General features: G+C 40.0%; 2 protein-coding genes across 4 annotated transcripts in view; one reads left to right on the top strand and one right to left on the bottom strand.

Moving 5' to 3' along the window:
* CSTF3 (cleavage stimulation factor subunit 3) overlaps positions 1–5854 on the top strand; it is a 50653-nt gene extending 44799 nt beyond the window's left edge. Inside the window, exons 17-21 of the mRNA XM_040559710.1 lie at positions 1198–1393; positions 3191–3344; positions 3709–3803; positions 3929–3989; positions 5162–5854. Of these exons, the coding sequence (XP_040415644.1) occupies positions 1198–1393; positions 3191–3344; positions 3709–3803; positions 3929–3989; positions 5162–5364 (709 nt within the window). The 3' untranslated portion in view covers positions 5365–5854. The remainder of the gene's footprint in view (positions 1–1197; positions 1394–3190; positions 3345–3708; positions 3804–3928; positions 3990–5161) is intronic.
* A 5-nt stretch (positions 5855–5859) lies between these two features.
* Positions 5860–24567, bottom strand: TCP11L1 (t-complex 11 like 1). 3 transcript variants are annotated; one of them, XM_040559711.1, is made up of 10 exons: positions 24454–24567; positions 21257–21420; positions 18098–18230; positions 15514–15634; positions 14718–14938; positions 13531–13667; positions 12896–13092; positions 10498–10679; positions 9658–9830; positions 5860–9453 (listed from the first exon to the last, which is right to left on the bottom strand). In XM_040559711.1, the coding sequence occupies exons 2-10, from the start codon at positions 21405–21407 to the stop codon at positions 9218–9220; spliced, it is 1551 nt and encodes a 516-aa protein (XP_040415645.1). In that variant the 5' UTR covers positions 21408–21420; positions 24454–24567; the 3' UTR covers positions 5860–9217. The 3 variants fall into 3 exon arrangements, with proteins under 3 accessions (XP_040415645.1, XP_040415646.1, XP_040415647.1); XM_040559712.1 differs by lacking the exon at positions 24454–24567 and adding an exon at positions 22690–24179; XM_040559713.1 differs by lacking the exon at positions 24454–24567 and having other exon boundaries at positions 18098–18247; positions 21257–21390.
* Between the last annotated feature and the right edge of the window lie 306 nt (positions 24568–24873).

Genomic DNA, 24873 nt, shown 5'->3' with positions numbered 1-24873 from the left:
TGTCTAAAATAACAGCAACTGTGACAGATATGTGCAAGTTCCTATCCCACTTGCAGTGAAATTCATTCGTTGATTTTAAAATCTCATTGAGACAGGATTGTTGAGGACAGAGTGCAAAATCCTCCTGCTGGGTAAGGATTCAGTAGTTCTAGCAGGTGGTATGGCTAATGAGACATATCACTCGGTGCCTGCTTTAGATAAATGGGGAGAGGGAGCTGAGGACATCTTTCATTGACAGGGCATTACATTACAGAAAGTGAGTCAGGAATTTATTGAGGAAAATGCTGAATAGTGCCGAAAGAACCAAAAATAAAATAGTGTAAGAACCAGAAAAGTCTTGGATTTGCCACTCACTGGCACATTTTCATTACTACTATTTGAATTTATTTCTCTAAAAGATGGTTAACAACCCCTTTGCATTCCAAGCATTTACCATTATTACTCCGGTAGATGCAAGCATCAAAACTAAGAAATGAAACACTGTACTGCTGTCCGTGGTCATTCTACCCTTTAATTCTCACCTTTTGTAAGAAATATTTTATGCCCATTTTTAAAGCAAGAAGAAAACAAAATAGATGATTTAAAAGCTGGATCTTCTTCAAAGGTGAACTCCAAATGAAAGTTTAATCAAGTCCAGAAATATGGCCAGATATTATTCATGTTACGCATGAGATTTTGCACAAAGAAACAAGCAAGGACTACATAAATTTTGGGCTACATAAAACTCTGAAGTATTGCGTATTGTGTTTTAGGATATCGTTCTTGCCTGCTAGAATATGCTAGGCCACAAAGATGAATTAAATCATATTCTATATTGAAAAATCCCTCACATGCGGGATCAGAGTGAAGTTCTGTGTAGCAGTAGTAGTCTGAGTAGTCTGTGCATCTTACGTTGATAAAAACCTCAAATGCTGGAATCATTTATCCCAGAAATCTTTTTCTTTTCATGACAAAGGTCTACTGCAGAGATAAGCTGAATGTGTAGTGTTTAAAGCCCTTTATGATCCACTAGATTGAAAGTTTTTACAAAAATATATAAGCTACTGGGAAAGTAATGCATGCTACAGGTGCATTGAAAATAAATACTGGAAATGGTAATGTGTTCCCAGATTTACCTCATCTTGTGAGTTTTTATAATTGGGATTTTTTTTCAGACTTTCTCCTTCAGCAATTGTCTGTTTATTTTTTCTTTTACAGGGAAATCTGGGCTCGGTTTTTAGCTTTTGAAAGTAACATTGGTGATCTAGCTAGTATACTGAAAGTTGAAAAACGGAGGTTTACAGCATTCAAGGAAGAATATGAGGGTAAAGAAACAGCCCTGCTCGTAGACAGGTATAAGTTCATGGACTTGTACCCTTGCTCTGCAAGTGAACTTAAGGCTCTTGGTTATAAGGTAAGTGGACAACAACACTTATATTCATTTTTATTCTTTTCAGTCATAGCAAACTTATAGCAGTTCCTTGTTTAGCACTTCTCTTACTTTTTTTTTTTTTTTTTTGCTTGACAGAAAAGTAGGTAAAACAGGCCTGGTGTGCTTCCCCCTTGTCTTCTTTGTGTCCTCTCTAGCAGGTTTGCTCTGACTACTTTTTGGCACTGTGCTTCAATGAAAGCAAAATTGGGCTTTTACTTTTTAACTTATTTTGATCTTGAGGCATGTTAACTGGAACCCTGCTGGGAAAAGACAGCAAATGAAAGCATAGGGCGAGAATGTCGTAACTCCACCCAGGTTATACCAGGGATGAATCTAACTTTCAGTCTAAGACTCAGACAGAAACTGAGCTAATTAGGTTCCCCTGGGACAGTATTGTTGGGCAGCAGTGCCAGACATTGTGGGCCAAGTGCAGGAAGGGGCAAGAAGTATGACAAACAGATGCAACCTCATGCATTTGTATTTACCTCTTGTTTTTCCATTGAAAAGTTGATGTGTTAATGACATCACCACTCAGCTACAGGCCTCTGCTTTGGACTTAAACATGAGCTCCTTCAAAAATCAAAATTATTTTTGAAGGTAGGAGAATCAGGATGAAAGAAATACTGCTGACTGCCCTTCCACTCCAATTGGCAGAACCCCTTTCCCTTTGTTGAGAGCTGTATCAAAAGGAAATAACAAACTGGAGGCCCAGTGATTCCTACAAATGACTGAGGAGACTTACCTGTAGAGATCAGTGGCTGCCTGGTTTTTTTCAGTTGCTTATTATGGTCTAAGTGCTTCAATGCTGCTATTTGGAATTTAAATTCTAGGCCAGAAGCCTGTAGCTGGTGGTCTCCCATTTCAATTCTGACCACATGTATTTTAACTAGTATTTTAGTCCTATGCAAGTCCATAAAGCTTTGGTAAACAATTAGATGTGTTTCTTTGTACCACGATGTAAAATAGGCTGACAGAGCAGCAGAAAGCAGCTCTGTTGGAGGAACTGTTGTTGCCCACTTATGTGAATGGGAAGTGAACCTTCAATTCCTAACTCAAAAATAGTGCCTCGACTTCCATTTATTTCTTATACAAAAAAGTAATTTCTGTAAAGAAAGAAAAAAGTCATTGAAGTCAGCAAAACAGCTGAATTGTTGATCTTCACAGGTTTAAAATAATCTGACAGGTGGAAATGAGTCACATTGAGCCATTGAATATTTTTCTTTCAAAGTAATCATGACAAAGATAGTTTGAAGTTACAGGTATGCTTGCGAGAGCATATGTCTTGACAAATGCATGCTAGGTGGTATACTTAAGATTATTCAGCCCTTGGGCTGATTTCTGTTGCTTGTCATATGCCAAAATATAAGAATTTGAACTGATGCCTTGCATGCCTGCTAACTGCCATATGCTTGCTTTCTTTTCCAGCTAAAGCAGTCTAGGGAATGAAATGAGGGAGAAATGATAGTTGTGAAGCTTAGTGGTCTGCACCTGTTCACCTAAATCTTTTTAACCTAAAAAAAGGAGCCATTCAAAAATGATAAATACAGTCCCATTTTGTAACAAAATGAAGTGTTTCTATTCCCAGCTGAACAGCCCCATTGCAGAACTAAAATGTACGATGACAATATGCAAGTTTTGCCCAGATGGTCTTCTAAGAGGACATCTGTAATTATAATCATGACAAAGTGAGAATAAGTGACTTGTCTAGAGAGATGTTTTGTTCTGTAATTTAAACAAGTGATACTGCCAAGTTCAGTGCTGTCTAATTGGCTTTTGCAGGATGTCTCTCGTGCCAAGCTGGCAGCTATAATTCCAGACCCTGTGGTTGCACCGTCCATTGTGCCTGTTCTCAAAGATGAAGTAGACAGAAAGCCCGAATATCCAAAACCAGACACTCAACAAATGATTCCATTTCAGCCAAGACACTTAGCACGTAAGTCAAATGTTCAGTCCAAAGTGGTTATAGATCACCTAACAGCAAGATAGTAACTGGGATGTTTAGCAAACCTAATTGTAGAGACTTCCTATAGTCTTCGGTCACCTAAATTTGTACTTAAATTTTAGGCTGTTGTTTAATTGGATTGCTAAAGGCAGTATGTACAAGTAGTTTGGGGTCTGGTAAAGGGTAATAACCTGTTACACATGCTGCTTATAGTCTAGATCAGTGACTAAACAGTATGTAATTAGTAGAGGCAAAAGTGACAGGGTAATAATTATTTTCACCAAATAATAATGGTGTTAAAGCAATACAAGTATACCTGTCTTGCACTGGATTCATACAGCTTTTCTTCCCACAGCTCCAGGTTTACATCCTGTACCAGGTGGTGTATTTCCTGTTCCACCAGCAGCTGTAGTTCTAATGAAGCTTCTGCCACCTCCCGTTTGTTTTCAGGTTTGTTTTAAAGAATTCTGAAAACTTTAAAAAATTATACAAGAGATTCTATTTTGACAGAACCATGGTATGTATGCACTCTATTCAAAATAATCTACAAAACTTTTTTTTTTTAAACAAATCAGGGTCCCTTTGTTCAAGTGGATGAGCTCATGGAGATATTTAGAAGATGCAAACTGCCAGACAGTAAGTTGTTTGTTCGCTCTGGACTCTGTAGTAGTGCTGCATATGACTTTCTTTTACATATGGATATTACTGTCTAAAACCTAGACCTCATTTATAGATGCTGATGTATAATTATTACTTAAAAGTACCCTGTTCAATTGGCTGTTTGTATGTTGGAATCAACCTAGAAATGTTTGTACATTTAACTGTGAGGGGAGATCAGCAAAGAGTAAAAAAGCTGAAAATCACCACCTGCTGCTTCAGAAATAACGTTTTGGTGGTAAACATTAAAAGAAATGAAGATTTTTCAGAATATCCTTTAAAAGAAGCAGTGCATTATTTCTAGCAGCATAACAACTATAATTAAATTACAAATTTGCAGCATGGTTATATTTTACCTAGCAAGGTATTAAGCATTGTTTTTAGCAAACCTAATCATAGAGACTTCCTAGTTTTTGGCTATCTAAATTTGTTCGTTGGTAGGTCTAACTCTGACTGCACATTGTTGCAGTGGTTGAGAACAAGTCAAGATCAATGTTTTCTTAGCTCCTACAACAGAAGTAGTGTTCTGAAATATGAAAAGAGGACAGATCCATACCCCAGGCTTCATGTAAACTATGGGAGATGATTAATATGCTACTTTTAGTTCTGATAGTTGAAGAAGCAGCTGATCTGACAGAAAGCTAGGATTTCCTTTAGAGGGAAAATAAAACACCTATTTAAATTATACATTATTTTTGAAGCCTTCTTTGTTTATAAGCAGAAACTGACTTGCTATGCATACTTACTGATGAATCACAAACTAGGTATACAATTGCTCAAGTAGGCTTTCCTATTTTATTAAGCTTGCAGCTGACCTCAAAAACTTATGTAAAGGGAGGTCTCAAGCTGATGCAGCAGCATTTACTTTCTAATTAGTGTTTGCCATAGCTGAGAGTTTTAGACAGTTGGGATTCAATTCTTAGCAGCTGTAAGAGAACAGTGTAGACATGTCTCATGTCTGGAACATGTCTCATGTTCCGGAAATCTCCAAAACACGTCTACCTTGGTGTCCCTGTTTGCATGCATATTAACGCTTACTCCTTTGTTTCTTTATTCCAAAAACATATCTGAAATTGTACTCAACTTTGCTGAAACAGCTTTCTGTATCAGGGCATTTATTTTCACAAATTAATCTTTTTCTCTTTTTAAAGCTGTTGATGAAGCTGTGCGAATAATTACTGGAGGCCTACCTGAAATAACTGTGGAAGGCAATGGACCTGTGGAAAATAATGCTATGCTCAACAAGGGTGTCAAGAGACCAAATGAAGATTCTGACGACGATGAGGAGAAAGGATCAGTAGTTCCCCCTGTACACGACATTTACAGAGCACGACAACAAAAGAGAATCCGGTGAAACAAGGTTGGAGTTCTACTGTGATAGACAAAGACTTGCATTGAGTTTTTCAGTCTCTTAAAAGTCAAGCATTTAAAAGGGACAGCTGCAAAGAAAAAAAATCTTGAAAATGGTTTTGTTACTGTGGTGCCTCTTCTCCTATTTGGCTCTTGATCTGAAAACAGACAGAACAATCTTAGAATGTGCTCTGAACAAAACTAGGTTTTCAAAACCAAAAGTGCAAAATGTCTAAAACTGCATTTTGTTCTTCAAGGGTGTTCACATCTACCACTTGAAATCTTGTGGGTTTTCAACAGTTTTATTTTAAAAACTGGATGGCTTATAATTGTGAAGCATTTTTAATTCACATTTTCTGGAAGACAGTTGTTCTCAGTTTGTTCATGTAGTGTCCTGCCTTATTGTTCGTTTTTATTTATGGCAGAATGTATGGAATCTGTTTTGTAGTTGAAAATGGAAAAAACATTCCTTTAAAATAAAAGGATATCGATAACATCATGCCTCATTCTGGTTTTATTCAAACACAATAAATTACTTTTTAAATATTAGTCAGCCACTTCAAGAACAACGTTAATAAGAATTAAAACCATCACAGGAAATTGGTAAGAGCAATACATATTCGAATTAGCTTTTTTTTTTTTTTTTCCAATTCCTCTAGAGGATACAGTATATTTTTGCTTTTAATTCCATGACTGTTTAAAGATGACACCATCGTAAGACATACTTGGAACAAATCTAATGCTGATTGTCCAGGCGTACTAGCTAACACAATCTGTTCCTGGATATATCTGCATTGGTCTTCCGCTTAATAATATACAAAGCTAAATGTTAATATATTAGCTACATAGTTTAACTTGTTATTATCAAACAAGCTAACAAAAAGGCTGTATGAACTTTTGAAGCAGTTTCTATGTATACTTTAGATTTTAACTTGTAACCGCCTATTCAGAACTGCATTCTTGTAAGACCACAAGAACCCCATGAACTACAGGAATTAAGATACTTGTCAGACAAGTTGGAAGACAATTCCACCACCAGCAGTAGAGATGACTGCAGGTCACTGCTGCTATCTACCAGACTGAAAGATGGACACAACATACGTATACCCACATAAATATTCACATGGAGGTAAGGTCTGGTCTTACCAATCCTAGTATTTCTTTTTTGCTTTGTCACTTAAATGATATTTGCCTATTTGTTTTAAAGACAATGTGGAGAAACTACTTGTCAACCACTATCATTAAAAAAAAAAACAGGGAAAAATCACTAATGGAATTTATACTTGTGGGTATTTATTACAGCCTCTTTAGATCTTTTACTGTTGAAAGGCCTACAAAAGCTTACAAAAATTGAGGCACTCGTTCCCAGTGTGTAACCCCAAAGGTGAGAGAGGAGCCAGCTGTAAGTATTACACTTTTTTTCTACATGAAGACTTTTTTCTACAGCAAACTCCTACTGAGAGGAAAGATGGGACTTAATGTATCGACCCAGCGAGCAATACGCATGCACTAGCAGCAGCACAATCCATGCCTTGATGTCAGAGTAAGCAGGAGCTGGCAGTCATGGACCCTGAATTCCAGAACTGGGAGCAGCCATCGCCTAGATTAAGTAAGTACAATTTTATCTATTCATAATTTAGTCCCATTCATTTTGTCATCAGTCACATACTTTTCCAACTATGTTGTTTCACCATGATGTTGTTCCTTCCCACATCCTTCAGACCATCACCTACAGCATCAAACTTTTTGTAATATGCTTAGTTCACAGGGGCCTTTAAAAGAAGCCTCTAGGCAATGGTAAAGTGTAAAATAACAGCAGCAATTTCTAACTTCAGCAACACTCAATTATAAAAAGGAAAACAGTTTTTTCTGTTTTTCCTTTTCTTTTTTTTCTTTTTCCAAACTCTAGAAATAATGTTTTGAGTAGCTTTTTTGTTACCCTGATCACTGAATTAATTTCTTGGAGCTGCAGAGATAGAGACTGTATTTCAAGGTGGAATCTGCACTAATAACAAAGTACATTAAGCAGATGCAGCAATCTTGAAGACCTCTGTAGTAACCTTATCTGATTCAAATAAATAAATAGACCACATCAAAAACCTACTCATTTTTGAGTTACCAAAGAAATATGCAAAGACAGACATCCATTTTACTATTTGAGTAAACTTAGTCAAGGGAAAAAATCACTTGTCTGAGCTGGTGAGCTCTTGCTACAGAGATGTGTTTCTTTTTTTCCCTTTGGGGAAGGCAGATTTGTAATGAATGAGAAAAAAATGGTTTAATAGTTGCACAGGCTAATACAGAACAAAAGGTCTTCATCCGAACTCAAATTTAGTGCAGCTATATCCATGCTGACATCTAAAGCAAAGCTGGAAAGGAAAGCATCAACAATGATTCATAATTAAGTGCTTCCTTCTAGAAGGCCTATTATTTTGGTTGACTAGTTGATTAATAAAACAAACCTGGATGTTAGCAGTAGAAGGGCCATTTATTTATTTTACATATCTATATATGTATTTAAAGAAGAACACACATTCTATTTTGGATACAGTCTAGCATTTAGGACACTTGCTATTATTAATTATGAACTTTGTTTTCATTAATTCATCAAATTTTGATTACTGTAATACAGTGTTATGCCCAATAACTAGAGGAAAACTTCAAAAGGTACTTACCTCCTAGCTGAGTTTGAAATTGCAATAAGGCTGTAAGATCACTGAGCTCTTCTGTGAACAATCATCTATACAACATGTAACTAATTAAATTCAATATCTAAAAATATTTCAAGTTTCAAGAACACCCCTATAAAGTGAAAAAAAAATATTGAAAATATTCCCTGTGTATTCAAACTAACACTAAATAATTCACTTCCCACTGTAAATTTAAATTCATGCACACATCTGAGAGTGCTCTGCACTTCCTGGATAGTTTCAAAAACATGATTGAATATGCAACCATCTCAAGTTGTAGTTTTATAAAACAAGTAAAATTTTCAGCCTAAAGTTTCACACACTTAAAATCCACCTTCTGAAAATGACAAAGATTTACTTTAAAAGTACTATTTCACATAAAAAGGAGTAAACTACTTGCAAAAAAAAAGGTAAGAAATGCCACTTTTATCAAAACATTTTAGCTCTGCCTTTCTGAAGACTTTACAAGAGATAAATAACAGCTGCAATCTATAAGATTGCCACCTTTGTAAGTACTGTACAAAGCAGAGGACAGTTACCCAATAACCAGAAAATTTGCTACAAAAATATATCGTGTTTTGTTACATCTGAAGGTAAACAGCAAAAAAATGCTATCAAAAATGCAGAAAAAACTAGTAGTCTACCATACTAACCATAATGTTACAGTAAAGTGCTGTTTGGCTTTGTTTTCTGCCTGTTAAAGTTTCTCCTATCTACAATTTTAGCTTACTTCTTAAGTCTCTAAAGTAAGATCTTTTCAAAGCCAAATTACCTCTGGAGGGAAGGACCACTGTTAATCTCTGAATGAATTAAAAGAAATTCATGATAAATTAGAGTAAAAAGCCTTAAAATGATCCACTTAAAAACAAAGTTTGGTTCTTAAACTTACCCTACCTAGCACCCACTCAAAAATCTAAAAATTGCAGCCAGAAAACTACCAGGACATTCCCTCTCCCAACGTTGCAAACTTACATTAAAAATGCATCTCTCTTTCGTCATTTCCTTCAGAACCCTTATCGCAATTCATTGATCTTCCTCATTAGTCATCACTAGTGAGTTAAAAGGAACTGGTGTCTACATGAAAAGCTGTTTTCCTAGACAAATATTGGTGCATTTTTTTAAATAGCTGACAAATTTAATACTGTATTCGTAGCACACAAACTGCATTTATGATTCTTTTGAGTTCCCTACAAGTTGGGATTCTTCCTCAGTCAGTATTTTGGCAAGAACAGCATCATAATAAGGGCTGAAGACCATTTTGTTGTAGTTGACCAGACGGACGTACTTGACAGCAATCTCTTCCAGCTCTCTTTGAATAGGACCTAATCCTCCAGGAATAGCGGGTAATGATTTCTGGTGACTAGATGCAAGATAATTCTCCAGAAACTTTTGAATTCGAGAATCTGGAAAAATTGGACCAAGGGTTTTGGTTTGTTTTTGAAAGAGACAGTCACTTAGAAAGATTGTCATCTCACGTTATACACTGAACACAGCAAACAACTCTTTGAAACAAACTAAATGAGAAAGCATGCATGACATGCCACCAACAGTTTTATAAGTAGAGACAATTTGTCACTGGAGAACAGACCATTCTTGTCAAAACATACCTATTAGCTTACATATGGTGTTATCAGGATTGGCCACTGCTTGGATTTGTCCTTTAAGTACAGCCTCTCTCTCAGCTGTGAATGGTGTGAACCCATGCTGGGAAAGGCAGCTGTTGACTTCAGCGCACACCTTTTCACCAACGGTAGCCAAAGATTCCTTCAGGTTAAAGGAGCTAGAGAACATGGAGTAGAAAGCATTATTCAGCTACTTTAGTTATACACTCTTTTCTCACCTTTTGAAAACAAATTATCCGATTATATTTGCCTTATTTATCAAACTTAATAGAAGAGTAATCCAGATGATGCAAGAACCATAAAGAATATATATAAAATGTATTACAAAAAAAAAAAAAAAGAGACAGAAAACAAGGAGATGGGACAGCATTAAAGATTTCCAGCCTGAACAATCTATACAAGTAAGAGTTGACTTTGTCTACACAGGCAGCTCAGACTAATGTGAAAAACAATCGTCAACCCACAATGCGTAGAGCAATCTAAACCTGCAAGCAGCTCACTATAGCACAGTCAAATTCTCAAGGGAGCCTGGCTGAAACCATGAGCACAGTCAGCTGCTTCCACTTACAGGGCTCTAACCAGGTGTTATAAGTAACACACTTTGAAAAAATGAGCATGTCTGTATCAGAAAAGAACAAATCAAGAAAAAAATGGCTCTCTGTCAGTAAGGTAAATAAAAATCGTCAGCCTGAGCTAATAAAAAGCCCTCATCACTTCTTCTACATATCCTGCTGTCCACAGCCAAAGACGATTGAACTGATTATTTACTGGGATCATAATGAAACTACACCTGCCTCTGTGCGAGCAGGATTGTTCAGTACTCACGGAAGATGCATTCCTGTCAGCAGCACCTTGACAATGGTTTTGATTTTCTCAGCAAATCCAGGAATATCAACAAGTGCTGAGCCTGCTGCACTGAACGTGACCAAAAGGACAGTCCCAGTCAAGAGGAGTTGTTCCAGTTCCAGCTGTATTTCCTGAAAGCGGCTCTGGTCCATTAGCACTGTCTGCAAAGAATGGGAAATCCAGCACAGAATAAAGTCTGTAAGCTAGCCCGTGAAGTGCCCCTGTGATGCCAGCTAGAGATAATTCAGGAAACTGAAACCTTAATTCTTTCACGATATTTACCAAAAACAAACAAACAAACAAGCCCCATTCTATTTACTAGATATTATATGAGACAGAAATATCAAAACCATGCTAAGAAACCAGAAACCATGCTAAACCAGGCTAAGAAAAACCCAGCACAGAAGTCTCTAAAGCAGTATGTCTAGAAGCCAGAATAAGAAATATATCTTCCCTGAGTTTCCTGCAGAAGGCTTGCCGAATCACTCTTAAACCTCAGATTCCAGAATGCTACGTTAAGTTTGCATTAAGCACTGCCTATAAAGTAAACCACTGAAACTTACAGCTCCCTCCGCCAGCAACAGGTTTGCCCAGAGAGGCTGTAGAGTCTCCATCCCTGGGGATACTCAAACACAAATAAATACAGCCCTGAACAACCTGCTCTGTCTGTCCCTGCTTTGAGCAGGGCTACCTGATCTCCAGCTGTCCCTTCCAGTCTAAATTATTCTATGACCTGATCCCTATGGATAAAATGGAGATTGTGTCTACCATTTCTTCTCTCCAAAATAGTTCGGGAGGTTGGAAATACGAATACACACCTTTTGATACGTAAAATTGTATACTATATTAGAAATATATAATTATTCTATATTAATATATGTAATAATAATAAATGTAACATACAATACTACACGGTAGATACATTGCAATACTCTACGTTATGATATCAAACACACACAAGCCTATTTGATCAAATCCGTCTCATCTGACATGCTGACTTAGTGACCAGCCTCGAATGCTTCTGAGAAAGGCGCAAGAAATTCTCTAATGAATCATTACAGAATGACTTCCTGGGAAAAGGAAAAAAAAGACTTCTGGGCTAACCAGTTCGAAACAAAGGTAGCTTGACAGGACTACACTAATAACATGCACTGTGTTGTTACCTTTAATGAATTGTTTTATTCTCTCACTTTCATGACTATTACATTAATTCACAAGAAAAATGAACGTTTCAGTTTTTAACTGAAATCCTTCAGTTATAGAGTTCATAGTGCAAACAAGTTTTAATCCCATCAAACCTGAAAGTGCATATATTTTGAGAAACACTACTAGTGTTAAGATATAGCACAAGCAAATAAAGATATACTCAGTATAATTCCTGTTGAACGATCTGAGCTTAAACTCAGAAAGTTTTTTCAGTGCATACAGAAAGCTCTCAAATACATTTGAAAGAACATAAAAGATAATAAACTTTTCTGCCTTGTGGTTTCTATAAACATGTTGCAAAAAAGCCCTCCAGATGGATGGACAAGAAGCTGTTTATTTTTTCCCACCATTACTTTTTTGTCCTTCTGCTCCAAAAAAAAGAACATCTAATCACAGGAAGGACCCCATTCTACTGACTAACATCCGTCTTTATTTTCTCTCTGACAATCTGAATTTATAAAGTAGCCCCAGTTCTACGGGCAGCTGGAAAGATTTTGAACCAAAGATTTAACCTCTCCAGAACAAAGAGAAACAGCTGAGTGATGATAAAGCTGCAAAGAACCACGTTTTATAGCAGTTTCCAAACTCTGATACATATGCTGGACCAGTCCTTTGAGAAGCAGCTACTAAAACCACAGTTTCCATACTCTGAGAATAACGGAAATAGCTGCTCATTTACCCAAAAACTCCCTGCAACGCTTTTTTTTTTTTTTTTTTTTACAGTTACTGTATCCCCCACAAGATGATGTTATTACAAACTTGATAAAAAGACCATTCATATTTAAAGGGGAGCTGGGGGGTGCAGGCCCAAAGGAAGTACAACCTCAATGCCAGACAATCCATGAACACTGAGTTCTGTCCTACCCCAGGCAACTTCCATGGATAGATAAGCTACCAGAGAGGAGACAACAAAGGCACAGAGAAGAGCAACACCTGCTCAGCAGGCAAGTATCAGGAACAGAATAGAAACAACTGGCTCCTCTTTTCCAACTAAGTTTCAATATTGAAAAAGAAGCATATATTAGAAGAGCCACAAGAATTCAATCAAGAGATAAATATTTTAGTGTTGTACTTGCAGAAAGGCTACAAATTAAAACAGTTTCTGTTATATCCCAGGAATGGAAAAGTAGTAGAACAAACACAGAAATCAATTTTCCTATTAAACACCTACTTCTGGGAAAGGCCTGTTTATGTGATCCCACTTTAGTAGCTTCAGATATGCTTGATTTTGTACAGCAGTGGAGCACAATGCAGAAGCTTCACCAGCAGCACCATCACCACTACCGTGGGGAGGTAACTTGTTACTTCTCAGCTTCGCAAGATCATCTGCTGCTTCTTGCAACCAGTTCGTGACAAGGTCTAAAGAATCTGAGAGAGAGAGAAAAAAAAGTCTTGTTAAAAAATCATTTTCAGTTATTTTTTCCCACCTCTAATTTCCAAATAATCCCATTAATTACTATTCCTAATATCCATGATACCGTTTATTGACATGCATTTTATTTATTGTTTTTGATGTTTTGCTTAATGCAATATTAAAACCACACAGCTACAGAAATTAGAGGTGAGATGATGTTAGCTAATGGTTACCTACATCATATTGAAATGAAACTAAACTCCAGTGTACTGAGTGCAGAACTGTTGTTCCAGTAGATTTTTTTCAAACCACAGTTTTGGGGCACAAGCTGTCATTTTCTGTATGAATTATATATAACTTACAATAAAATCCAATTTATTTTCATTATCTACAAGCAAAGACACACAGTTTATCGAGGTCAGAGGGGAAGAAAGAAAGGAACAAAGTCATACTTGGCTGTTTCTCAAGAAACTCCTGAAACTTCTTTCTTTCATATTCAGCAGACTGCTGCATTAATTTTGGCCTAATACTACTGACAGCGAAGTTTGCCATATCCATTTTCATTAGGTCTAATACAGAGAAAATTGCTCTAAACAAACAAACAGAAAAAGTTATTCAAGGTTTCAGATGTTTAAGAAGTTATATTGACAAGATTTATTGCAGATTGTCTAATGAAACAGCAAAAACATGCATGGGAAACATTAACGGGGTGCTTACTTTAAGAGTGTTAGGCAGAGAGAAAGCTTGAGCAAGTATGCACATACATGCATGTCTATCTTCCAAGTATGAACTAAAACTTGCTCTCCTGTAAAAAAAGTCTCTGTAGAATTAAATTTACTAGCTCCAAAGGTTATACTCCCCATTTTGCAATATCGTATGTCAAAGACACAAAAAGACATCTGGGTTTCCAAGCTTGCATACCATCTGTTGGCAGCCTACACAGCCAACCTCAGTGGGAAGGAAATAATTAAAACCAAGATAAAAAACAAAACAAACAAAAAATACCTTAATTTCAAAGCAACCCAATGCCTGCTGGCAGTATTTCTGCCACATCAATCCTTCACTCTTGGAAGGTTATCAAATTAGAAAACAGCGTTAATAAAATTTCCTCTAACTGTTGAGACCTTGGGCTGATCAACTGAGAACACAGTGACAAAGCAGAAACTTCTCTGCTCCCAGATGTAGTACGTATACTCCTGTTAGAACTAACAGGATATTATATTGCAGGGAGAAGTGGCTCAAACAGGTGGTAAAGGAAGAACTAGCTGAAGAACAGTAACACATTTTTCTTACGACCCCAACTGCTTTTCACCCCTCCCTTCTGCTGTTGATATTAAATCCTGATATAAACTGATCATTCACCTGCTCTCTGAAAGTTTATACATATTTATTTGGCTTTTATGAAAATGTCCTTTGGTAATAAGCAGGAGCCAAACAGAATTCACCAGAAAATACAGGGTCCTTGTTAAAGACTTCTGGGCCATCTCTCCCCTTCACAACCACTATAATTCCTTCCCTGTAACTCTTTCTTTTCTAGGAAGAATTGCAGGTCGTCCTGCTGGAATTCCACACACCAATCACACATCTCTAAAATTATTTAAATGGCTCTCAATATGACGAATAAATACCATTTTGGTACCTGAACAGAGGAACTATTTCATGAATATCTTTCAGTTTCTTTATTTCTTCATCTCGAGCTGGAGCACAGAGAGTCCCCATCATTCCAATAACAAATTCTACCAACTTAGAAATGTCCAGGGCCCCATTCTCTGCCTCTTGTTTTATCAAATCCAAATCAAGAACTTCTGTAATCTGATTTCTTAGTCTTGTATGGCCAGGCAACAAGAAAGACAGGAGATTCTGAAACAGAAAGTTTTAACTGTGCGTTAAGAGTTCTACCACATCAAACACTACAAGGATCATAGCAGTTATTGAACCACTTTTTATTTAAACTAATTGCCATTTGAAAGTGGAATCTCTTTTTTTTTTTTTTTTTTTTAAACAAGACCACGGAGTCATTTGTCAACTCCACATTCAAATGTTTCACCTCATTCTTTATGATACTGAAGTTACAAAGTAGTAAACGCTTTGTAGTACAGATCATACTTTGCACTGTTGTGCTAGACTTTTGTCAACCCAATGCTGGGGCACCTCAGTGATTTCATAACTAATGCCACTGTCATAACATAGAGGAAGCTTGGAATTATGAAACTAGCATTATTACCTACCTCTTATTCATCTTACATTGTTTCGTATTTGTTTGTACATTCAAGTAGCTCCTCAGGTTGTACAACTCACTTGAGTCCATAGAAAATTATACAATAATGAAAAAGATCAAGAGCCTCCTTTACAAACAAACTTCAACCTCCTTTGCCCATTCATATCAACACAGCTACACAAATGCAATAATTTACTCTGGTAACGTATCATCTTACCTCTTTAATTTCTCCCAATAGTTTAATTGCATGGTCATATGTCGGTGGATCCTCCTTTAGCTGAGCTTCCAGACAATCCCAGAAAGCTTTATGCACAATATCTCTTACTTTTTTTTCCAAGCTGTAGATAAATATGACCAGTTAAAAAAAGACCAATACTTGTCTCTGCACCACCTTATGCAAATACTTGCAGCTCCTGAAGAAAAGCATACAATAATATGAACATAATGTAATAATGAGTATGGGAGAATTGACAGAAGAAATCTCTCATTTTAAGTTACTCAGGCAAGAAAAACTAAACACAGGATTTGGAATGGCTCATGCCCTAATACATGGTGACACACAAGCAAAGAAGGCTACCAACTACAATCCTTGAAAGTAGCTGTCCAATGCTACCTCTGAAACGTACCGTTAGCATAGAAAAATGATAAAAATTGTACCTCATCTTCAAAAGAACAGTATTGACATTCCTCTGAAAAGCCTCACTAAGTAAATGCAATTCTAAGTCAAATTCATTAAGTAAACATTAACAGAAATGAAGCAACTTCCCTGACATGAAAGCTTCTGCATTTCAACACAAATACTGTGATTATGCTGAGCTAAAGTCCCGGTTCAGTTTGTATAAACAATAAATGAATTCCACTGCTTCAGAAGCAATGGATAATTCAAAATACTGAAAGCTACTCCTCCTCAGCAGGCAGCCTCCTGTTTACACCAGATTTAAATTCAGCACTGAAGTAAAATACTCACACATGCATGCACACAAACAATGCCCATACCAAACGCCACAGATTCACAGGACAGTCACTCTGTGTGCAGCGGAGTTCAGGCAGTGCCCAGAGGTACTTATGCTCTGTGGTCCTCTGAGAGCAGCCAGTAACATGTTTTACTCTAAGTGCATGGAACTGCAACTACAATCCCAGCTGCTTTTTCCTCAAAGCACTTCTCTACATGTACATTCAAGCTCTGGGAGCCTCCGAGCTATACACAAACATAAAAACGCATTTAATCCACGGAAGACTTCAGTGTCCCTCTTCAAAAAAATCTGAAGGGCTGCTCCTTCTTTTCTAGGTGGTAAATAACTGCCACCAAAACCTTCACTAAAGCCGAATACAGGGATCTTGTACTAGGAGCAGGCCTGGTCTGTCACAAAGCCCAGGCACTCTGGGTAAGATGATCTCTGCAATACATCTGCTTCTGTGAGCAGGTGCAGAGGTGCAAATCAGCCACTCTGGTGAACAACTACAGCTGTTTAGAATCAGTGGGCAAAAGCATCCAAATTACCAAAGTACAGGATTGTTCCTTTTATTACTATTATTATTAAGGGGGTGAAGAGAAGAAGAAAGGGTGGAAACACTTGCTAAAATCCTTCTTCTCTGAAAAATGCTGAGATCAATTTCATGACACTAAGGCATACCAGAAAAGTTATCCACTATCAGAGCACATTTTCAAGTGAGCAATCCATAAGAACGAACAAGGAGCAAAAGCAGACACCTAATTGAAAAGCACTGTTTTAGTTGTGGGATTTTATATGAAGAATTTTTTGTCAGCCATCAACTGCAAGCAGGAAACACCTGATGGAAGTTCCCCCAGGATGGATCTTCTATGCTGGGACACAGAAGATAACACAGAATGGGGAGCTTTGCATGCCTTAGGCATACTTTCCCAACACTTGCTTCAGAGACAGAATTTGCAAGGATAGAGAGGTCCCAGGTTTTGGGACCACACATGAATTAATTGCACACAACCTGCAAGTAACGCGACAAATGAGATGAGGACTGGACAAAAGTGCCTGTGTTTGTCTAACAGACAGGCAGACACTGAGAGGCAGTGCTGGGAAGACAGATCAAATCACTGCTTGAGCTCTAAACTCTGAGGGTCTCTCACAAGCAGAGTAGCTACGACACATACAGACAACACTCTGGTTCCAGTGTGGACCAAGTCCCTTCCATGAAATACACACTCGCTTTCACAAATTAACCCAAGAAAAGCATTGTCTGTCACATCTCTCTGTATAAGAAAAAAAAAGGAACAGCAGATGAAGCATCTATCAAATCAGTAGGACTGTGTTAGCTACACTGGCCAGTACGTGACCAGACATGAAGGCCTTTTGTGTTTGCTCTCTCCCCTGTCTTAGCTGGGGAGCTCCTCCCCTCCCCCCAAAATGGAGAAACAGACATTAGATTCAAAAAAAAGCAAAAATGATCTGAGTTTTGTCTTATTCCCACAGGCAGTGAAAGCTTAAGAGTTGCTAAGAGCCCTACCTGCACCTGCAGCTAGACTTGGATATTCAAAAGATTACAGTCTCAGGCTCCTGGGACAAGGGGACATAGACAGAACCCATACCATAGTGGGATTCACACCACATACACCCAAACAATTACCCCAGAAGGTTCACCTTTCACATGTACACATTTCTGGGGAAACAGAACTGCATGCTCAACTTCTTAATGCTTTTTTTAGGCTTCTCCTACCAGGCACTGCCCAGCAAGACTAACTGGAGCCTTTACCTGCTCCACTAGAACTGTTCCGCAGTTCTACAAATGAGGATTTTGTTTGTGTGTCTGTTTGGTACCAATCTCACCTGTGTTCTGGTAATTCAGCTGGTTTGATCTGGAAGTCTCCATTAACAACAATTTCATGTGCTAGTGCCATGTTGGTTACTCCCTTGGCTGTTTCCATTAGCTCTTCCACCGACACAGGCCGAGGAGGGCTAGCTGCAACATAAATTAAACTGTTAGACAGTTATCTAGAAAAATCTGTGGAAAAGCATCTGCTAATACTTTTGGACCCTTTCCACCTTCTTGACAGTACAGCAGGCCAAAAGACAGTATCACTGAAAGCTCTTCTCTTTTCCTTCCCCTCCTCTTCCCAGCTGGCAGATGACACAGGTTTGGAGCACTTCAGGAAACCAAGCGAACCCCAGTTGATATTCTGGGCTTGTTATGTCAATTGCTTCTAAGTTACATCAAGCTCTTTATTAAAAAAGAGGAAAAAAAAAAAAAAAGGCCAACCTCAAAAAATTACTTCTTTAGAATTGCTTAACTGCATCTTTCTCCGTACTACACAAAGAAATCATAAAAATACCAGCACCTTCACTGCAGCATTCCCCAGTTACTGCGCAGATATCGCCACTGCAATTTTTTATTTTTCAAGGAAGTGACTTTATCTCTAAAGCAGTCGGCAAACAGACCACCACTGACATTAAGCAATAACATACTGGTCAGCTAATTATACTCGCTGCTTTCAGTGCAACTGGCGCTTCTCCAAACTCTTCCCCCGCCCCTCACCCCCCCAGGCTATCATGCAAGTGACAAAGGATGTCAAGGCCTAGCCCTGGCACTGATGCCTAAGACTTCTTCCTTTGTCAGGCGTTTGGGACTGACAAGGATTGACAAGCAGCTTCAAGCTGGGCCTTGGAGCAGACAAGTGACTAGGAGAAAGCATAAGACCTGAAAGAAAACAGGCCAGTTTTCATCAGGCAGGAGACAAAGGCAGTGACTGACTGACTCCAGACGTCTGTTAGGTAGAAGAGGGGCAGTGACAGTTTCAAGAAACTTCGTTTGCTTCCTGCATGCACTGGGAATTACTGCTCCTAATTGTTCTGGACTACTTGACATCCTTCTCCTGGGATGCTGCTGCCACTGCTGTAGTGCAGGAAGTGTCTCAGCTCTAAGAACGAGACAACATAAAGGCAGAGAAGGTGCCGAGGGCGTAGGCCATGCTGGTTAGAGGAGCAACCCTGTCCCCACTGAAGCCAACTGAAACTTGTTGCCACTGATTCTTTGTGGTAAAGCTTCCTCCTAGCTGTGCTATCATCAGTGCATGCAAGTGCCCTGTAATGCCTTGCCCAAAGTTAGGAGGAGCTTTCCCCTGGGCCAGGTATGTGAGAAGGGGGAAAAACGCTAAATCATGAGCGTCCTCAGGTGGAGCAGACAAAGAGGGCAACGTTCACCTCAGCTCCTCCAGATAACACGTAGCTGCACAGAAAGAGGGAAACAACACAACAGAATTGCCATACTGGATCGTGTCCTCTCTCTGTAGTTCATTCACTTCAACGATAGCCTGGGCATGGAAGCAATATATTAATTCGCCAAATTTAAGAAACCAGACAGGGATCTTCATAGGCTGGGTTCACTGAGATGTTTTGGAAAAACTAGCATGACTACCTCATTTCATAATCCAGTTTGACTGGACTTAAATTAGCAACACAGAAAAGGCCCTTTAAAAGTAACTGTCTTTCACTTGTCTGCCTCTCAAAGCTGTTCCAAGTATATACAGTATAATTCCAAGAATATATGCAGTGTGCTAATTTTTCATTAACATCTCGCTCTTTTCATGCAGCACTCTCCAACTCTGACTTCCTTCTGCTTGGAGCTTAATCTTGCATAGTGACTCTGGGAACACAGCAAGAATTGATGTCCTGAGAAGCAGCACAACGAGGTTCACAGCTGAATGAGAGTGCTCTTGTCCAACTGCCAAATGACTTCACCCTAGCAGGAGACGCACTAAAAGCTAAGAGACTCTTTCATTTACCAAAGAATGCTCTTAAATCATGTTACTTCATTCTCATATTATATCTGCCCCCTTCTGAGAGGGGAGGGCTTGAGACTGATGATTCGTTTGTGGTACAGTGCAAGACTGTGCAATGAATTTTACTTTCATGTGTCCACAGCCTCTCTCCCTTATATACACTGAATTTCCTATCGGGCAACCAAGAAGATGTAAGAGTATGAATTCCATACAGTACATCTCCTCGTGTAACATGATGCTAAGAGAACATTAAACCTCGAGTAATAATGAACACTATTAAAAAATAAAAATATAATAATGCAACAAATAAAATGTTACATCCTGAGACTCTCCCTACAGAAATATGGCACTAGTTATCTGAGCAATTCTGTCCCTTTGATCTGAATCCCTGGGGTCAAAAGCCTTTTCCTTTGTTTTATCTACAGATTTGCCAGAAATAGAGATATTGCACCCAGATCCTGATGTTAAAAGCAAAATGACAGAGCAAACATGACCTAGGAATAAACTTACAGTATGACGGTCCTATAAACTCCTTGACAGTAGAAGCGGTATTAGGATTGAAAATATAAACTTTCCAGCTCTGTTTGCTTGGGGTGGAGGGGAAGAAAATGACAGGACATTATTTTGTTAATAACAGCCTTCCCTGCCCTGCAGCGAAAACAGAGGCTGCAACAATCCAGAAGGTTCGGCTGATAATGCGAACAGCAGCGTCAGTTTAGCTACAATGTACTGGAGTATCACAGAATCATCTAGGTTGGAAGAGACCTCCAAGATCATCTAGTCCAACCTCTGACCTAACACCAACAAGTCCTCCACTAAACCATATCACTAAGCTCTACATCTAAACGTCTCTTAAAGACCTCCAGGGATGGTGACCCAACCACTTCCCTGGGCAGCCCATTCCAATGCCTAACAACCCTTTCAGTAAAGAAGTTCTTCCTAATGAGTAGTGCTTATCCTTTCTGTGAACGCAGACACACAAAAGTATCTAAGACATATGTGGCTCTGAACAACGTGGTTATGGTGAACAATTAAATGCTAAAACAAAATGGGGAAAAAGGTGTAATGAATAGCGTCAAAGCAAGTGATCAGGAGTTGTACAATATTTAATAACTAAGCAGTCAAACTTACACAAAATACTATAAAAAATCATGATTGTTTCCGCTGGAAAATTATAGAATTGTATATTTTTTTAAGCAGTTTTGCTTACACTTTGGTGTATCATCTCTGTATGAACCTGGAGCACTCTGTCGTATTCTTTTTCTGATTGACTGATCCGGGTTGTCCAAGCTCTCCTGACCATCCTCCAAACCACTCAACTTTTCTTCGCTTGAATGCGGCTTGTCAGGATTCTGAGACATTTTCAGTTGTTTCCTTATAGAAAAAGAAAAAAAAGATGAAAAAGGGAATGCACAAGCGTTTTCTGACATGGCTGAGTGGGAAAACATCACCACGAGTTCTCTTGATTAAGAAAAAAATAAGAATAAAAGAAATCTCATGAGGAATTATATGATGTCATTCCCATAATGGCAGGGGACCTGGACTCAGTGACTCACTTCCCATCTTACACAAAAAGGGATGCTTTCAACACAGCTACCATTTACTTGATCTGTATTCCTGGTAAGTTCTCAAAAATCTGAAACTGTTCCCTTGCTTCACTGCATGCAGATGAGAAAGAAAAATATATTCACTTTGCTTTATTAGCACTGCTTATGAAAGAGCAGTGAAAAACACTTTCTGAACAGTATTACAGACATGTAGTACAAAAAGATGATGCCAAGTGAGGTATTTCTCCACTAGAAATAAATTAATAAATAAATAAATAAATAATAAAGCATTCTGAACACAACATACTCCTCAACTGGGATCTGTCTCAGCTTATCGGAACTTAAGTGTCTCCACTCCAAGACACCCTAATTAATTAAGAAGCAGGAAAGGGATTAGAGATAAATTAATATAAAGTTCTTCTGCCCTAATTTCATTCCATGTAAGAGTCATGATTTATGCATGGTGATGATGTCAGGAAGATTTAAAAAAAAAAGAAGACAGTAAATAACAGTAATAGTAATTAATATAAAGGTATATTGAATGTTAAATAATGTTTATATTACATCACAAATACTTCCAATATACCCAATGATACATAGAAAAAATGACCACTGGAAAAGCACATCTCACCATTCGCTACCTTCACTTATTTTATAATTCAGATTTCCCTCTGAAGAATGTAATTTTTATGTCTTACTATGGAAAACTCTGTATCATACAGGAAGCTACTGTTCAGACTTCAATTTTAGGAAAATCTGTTAGCACAATATCCCTCTCTAAATCAATCCTATAACCAGGATGTTCTCTGAAGCAGAAAATCAGGAAGAGTCTTCCAAAAAAAAGGAAGCTCCTGGAAAAACACCAGCTTCCTTTTTCACCTACTTTCCCAGCAGCCACTGCTTTCCAAATTTGAAAGAAGCTCTCAGCAAGATACAGCCTCCAAAGGCACCTCGCAGCTATGAGAAAAAAAATACTTACAGCATCAAGAACTACACGGAAGAGGATAAACAGCCTAAAGATAAGCAAGCAACAATGCAGAAATATGAAACGCACCACGGAGATTCTTTTCTCTGTACAACAGCTGTAATAACTAACCTTACTCCATCAGCGCTTAAATTGACTGCACCAACGTGATTCTACAAGACAGCCAGAAGACTCGGGGCATATAAGAAATGTTTTTTTCTTCTACAGCAATGACTCAGGATCATCATCTTGTTGGATGCACAAGATACACAACAACACACAGCACTTGTCCATAGCACTGTATGATTTTAATTTTGGACAAGAAAACAGAGCACAGAAAGCATGGGATAAATCTACACAGGAAAACCAAGACATCAGCACAGGTCCTGTTGGACCCATATACACCCTCTAGCTTGAAGAGGTGGGGACCCCCCCACCTCCAGCTTGAAGAGAGTCACTGATGTCCCAGCTCGAAACTCTTGACCATCTCCGTACCCCCACACCCAGACAAGCCCAGCCAGCACCAGAAAGCAGCAGCCTGCACAGTGCTGCAGTGACACTGCCACCTGGTCAGCCAGCGCAGACACAGCCTGCAGCCGGCTGTAACGCACAGCACCCAAACCAGCACGCAGGCACGGAGCCAGTGGGAAGCCACCGGTGGGCAAAAGGTCTGTTACTGCAAACACACCAGCAGCAAGAGGATGAGATCTGATAATAAAGAAGCAGTTAAAAGAGAAAAGGATAGCAACAGTTGAAATAGAAAAACGTAAAACAGGTCAGGTTAAACAGAGGAGGGGAACACATTGTCTAATCCAGCTAGAACAAAAGCGTTTCCACATTCATTCAACCAGCCTAGACTGCTCTTCCTACCCATTCTCTGCCACAAAGCATCCTCCTGAAATGGCAACATGAAGCACGATGACTCAACTAAGACCTACTTAGCTCTTCAACGCACGTGACGCTTCTCAGTGCCTTGCAATCTCTCACCGTGTTTTACCCTCGCCACCCTTCAAAAGTACAGAAACGGTGCAATACAGCTTGCCTACGGAGGGCAAACAGGCGGGAGTGACGTGAGCTGCTCAAGGACCACAGAAGATGAACGACAGGGCCAAGGCAACCATCAGCCTCACCATTCCCACCCCGCCAGGCCACCATTCCTACCACACAGACGACAGCCTAAGGCATCGCTTTCCAGTCCCACAAACACGTTTTATTTAAACACTGTTTGTTAAAAACAAACCTTATTTCAGATATGGAAAGTGGTTACAAGAACTCCCAGGCCATTTGGCCAAATGACAGCTCTGAAGATGAGGTAAACGGGCACACTTGTTGGCTTTGTTGTTTTGTTTGCACAGCCTATTCTTTTCTGCTGGATTACCACTATTGTTTCCAGAACGCATCTAGAACAAACCCTCTTGCCACTCGGTAAATAAGCTTGACAATACCTCTTCTAAAAGCATGACCATCAGCTTTCATTTCACCATAGCAGTTCTCTGAACAGAATAGAGCCTACCCCTTGCCAGTTTCCTCCAGTACAGTTTTAACAGGATCAGAAGCGCATTGAGAAAGCCCCCCAGCACAGCAGACCCTAACCAGGGCATTTCCCACCGGCTCCTCTCACCCCAATCCCCCCCCACCCGACGCACAGAACCACAGCACCAACTCCGCGGGGCTCCCGGGGGCCGCAGCCCGGCTCCCCCGGCCCTCTCCCCTCCCGCCGCCGGCAGCTGGGCTCTGCCGCCCGCCCCTCGCCTCCCCGCGGTCAGGCGGCTCCGTGGGAGGCCCCGGCGCTGCCAGCAGGCTGCCAGCAGGCCCAGGCGCGGTGCCGCCTCCCCCCCGCTGCCGGGCTCCCTTCCCCGCGGCCCCCGGCGCTTTCCCCGCGGGGCCCCGCCTTACCGCCGCCGCCCGGAGCAGGAGCGGGCCCGGGGCAGCGCCGCCCGCCGCGGCCTCCGCCACCGCCGCGCCGGCTGCAGCGGGGCGGGCGCCCAGAGCGGCCGCAGGGGCGGGCCGGGAGCCGCCGGGAGCCGCCGCGGCCCGCCCCGCGCCGGGCGCCGGGGCGGAGCCAGGCCGGGCCCGGCCCCGCCGCCGCAGGGCCTGGGGCCTCCGCGAACGACCGCGCTCCGGCCCGGGGGCTCGCCGGGATCCCCCAGGCTCACGGCGCCGTGTGGGGCCCGCAGAGCCCCGGGAGGGAAAGCTCGGCCTCGCGGCGGCCAAGGCAACCCGCGCCGGGCAGGGCCTGAGGTAGGAAGGGAAGGTGCTGCTGCCGAAGGGGCGGCTGGCAGCGCCGCACCGAACGGAAGAACGTCCTTGTTCTAC

The sequence above is a fragment of the Cygnus olor genome, chromosome 5 (assembly GCF_009769625.2).
Source record: "Cygnus olor isolate bCygOlo1 chromosome 5, bCygOlo1.pri.v2, whole genome shotgun sequence".
Classification (NCBI taxonomy): Eukaryota; Metazoa; Chordata; class Aves; order Anseriformes; family Anatidae; genus Cygnus; species Cygnus olor.
This window is presented reverse-complemented; position numbering and strand designations above follow the sequence as displayed.

Coding starts and splice junctions, on each gene's coding strand:
- TCP11L1 (XM_040559711.1), bottom strand. CDS start 21,407: ATGTCTCAGAATCCTGACAAGCCGCATTCAAGCGAAGAAAAGTTGAGT. Junction 13,093..13,530: donor GTTTCTTGAGAAACAGCCAA/GTATGACTTTGT, acceptor TCTCTCTCTCAG/ATTCTTTAGACCTTGTCACG. Junction 9,831..10,497: donor CTGACAGGAATGCATCTTCC/GTGAGTACTGAA, acceptor CATGTTCTCTAG/CTCCTTTAACCTGAAGGAAT.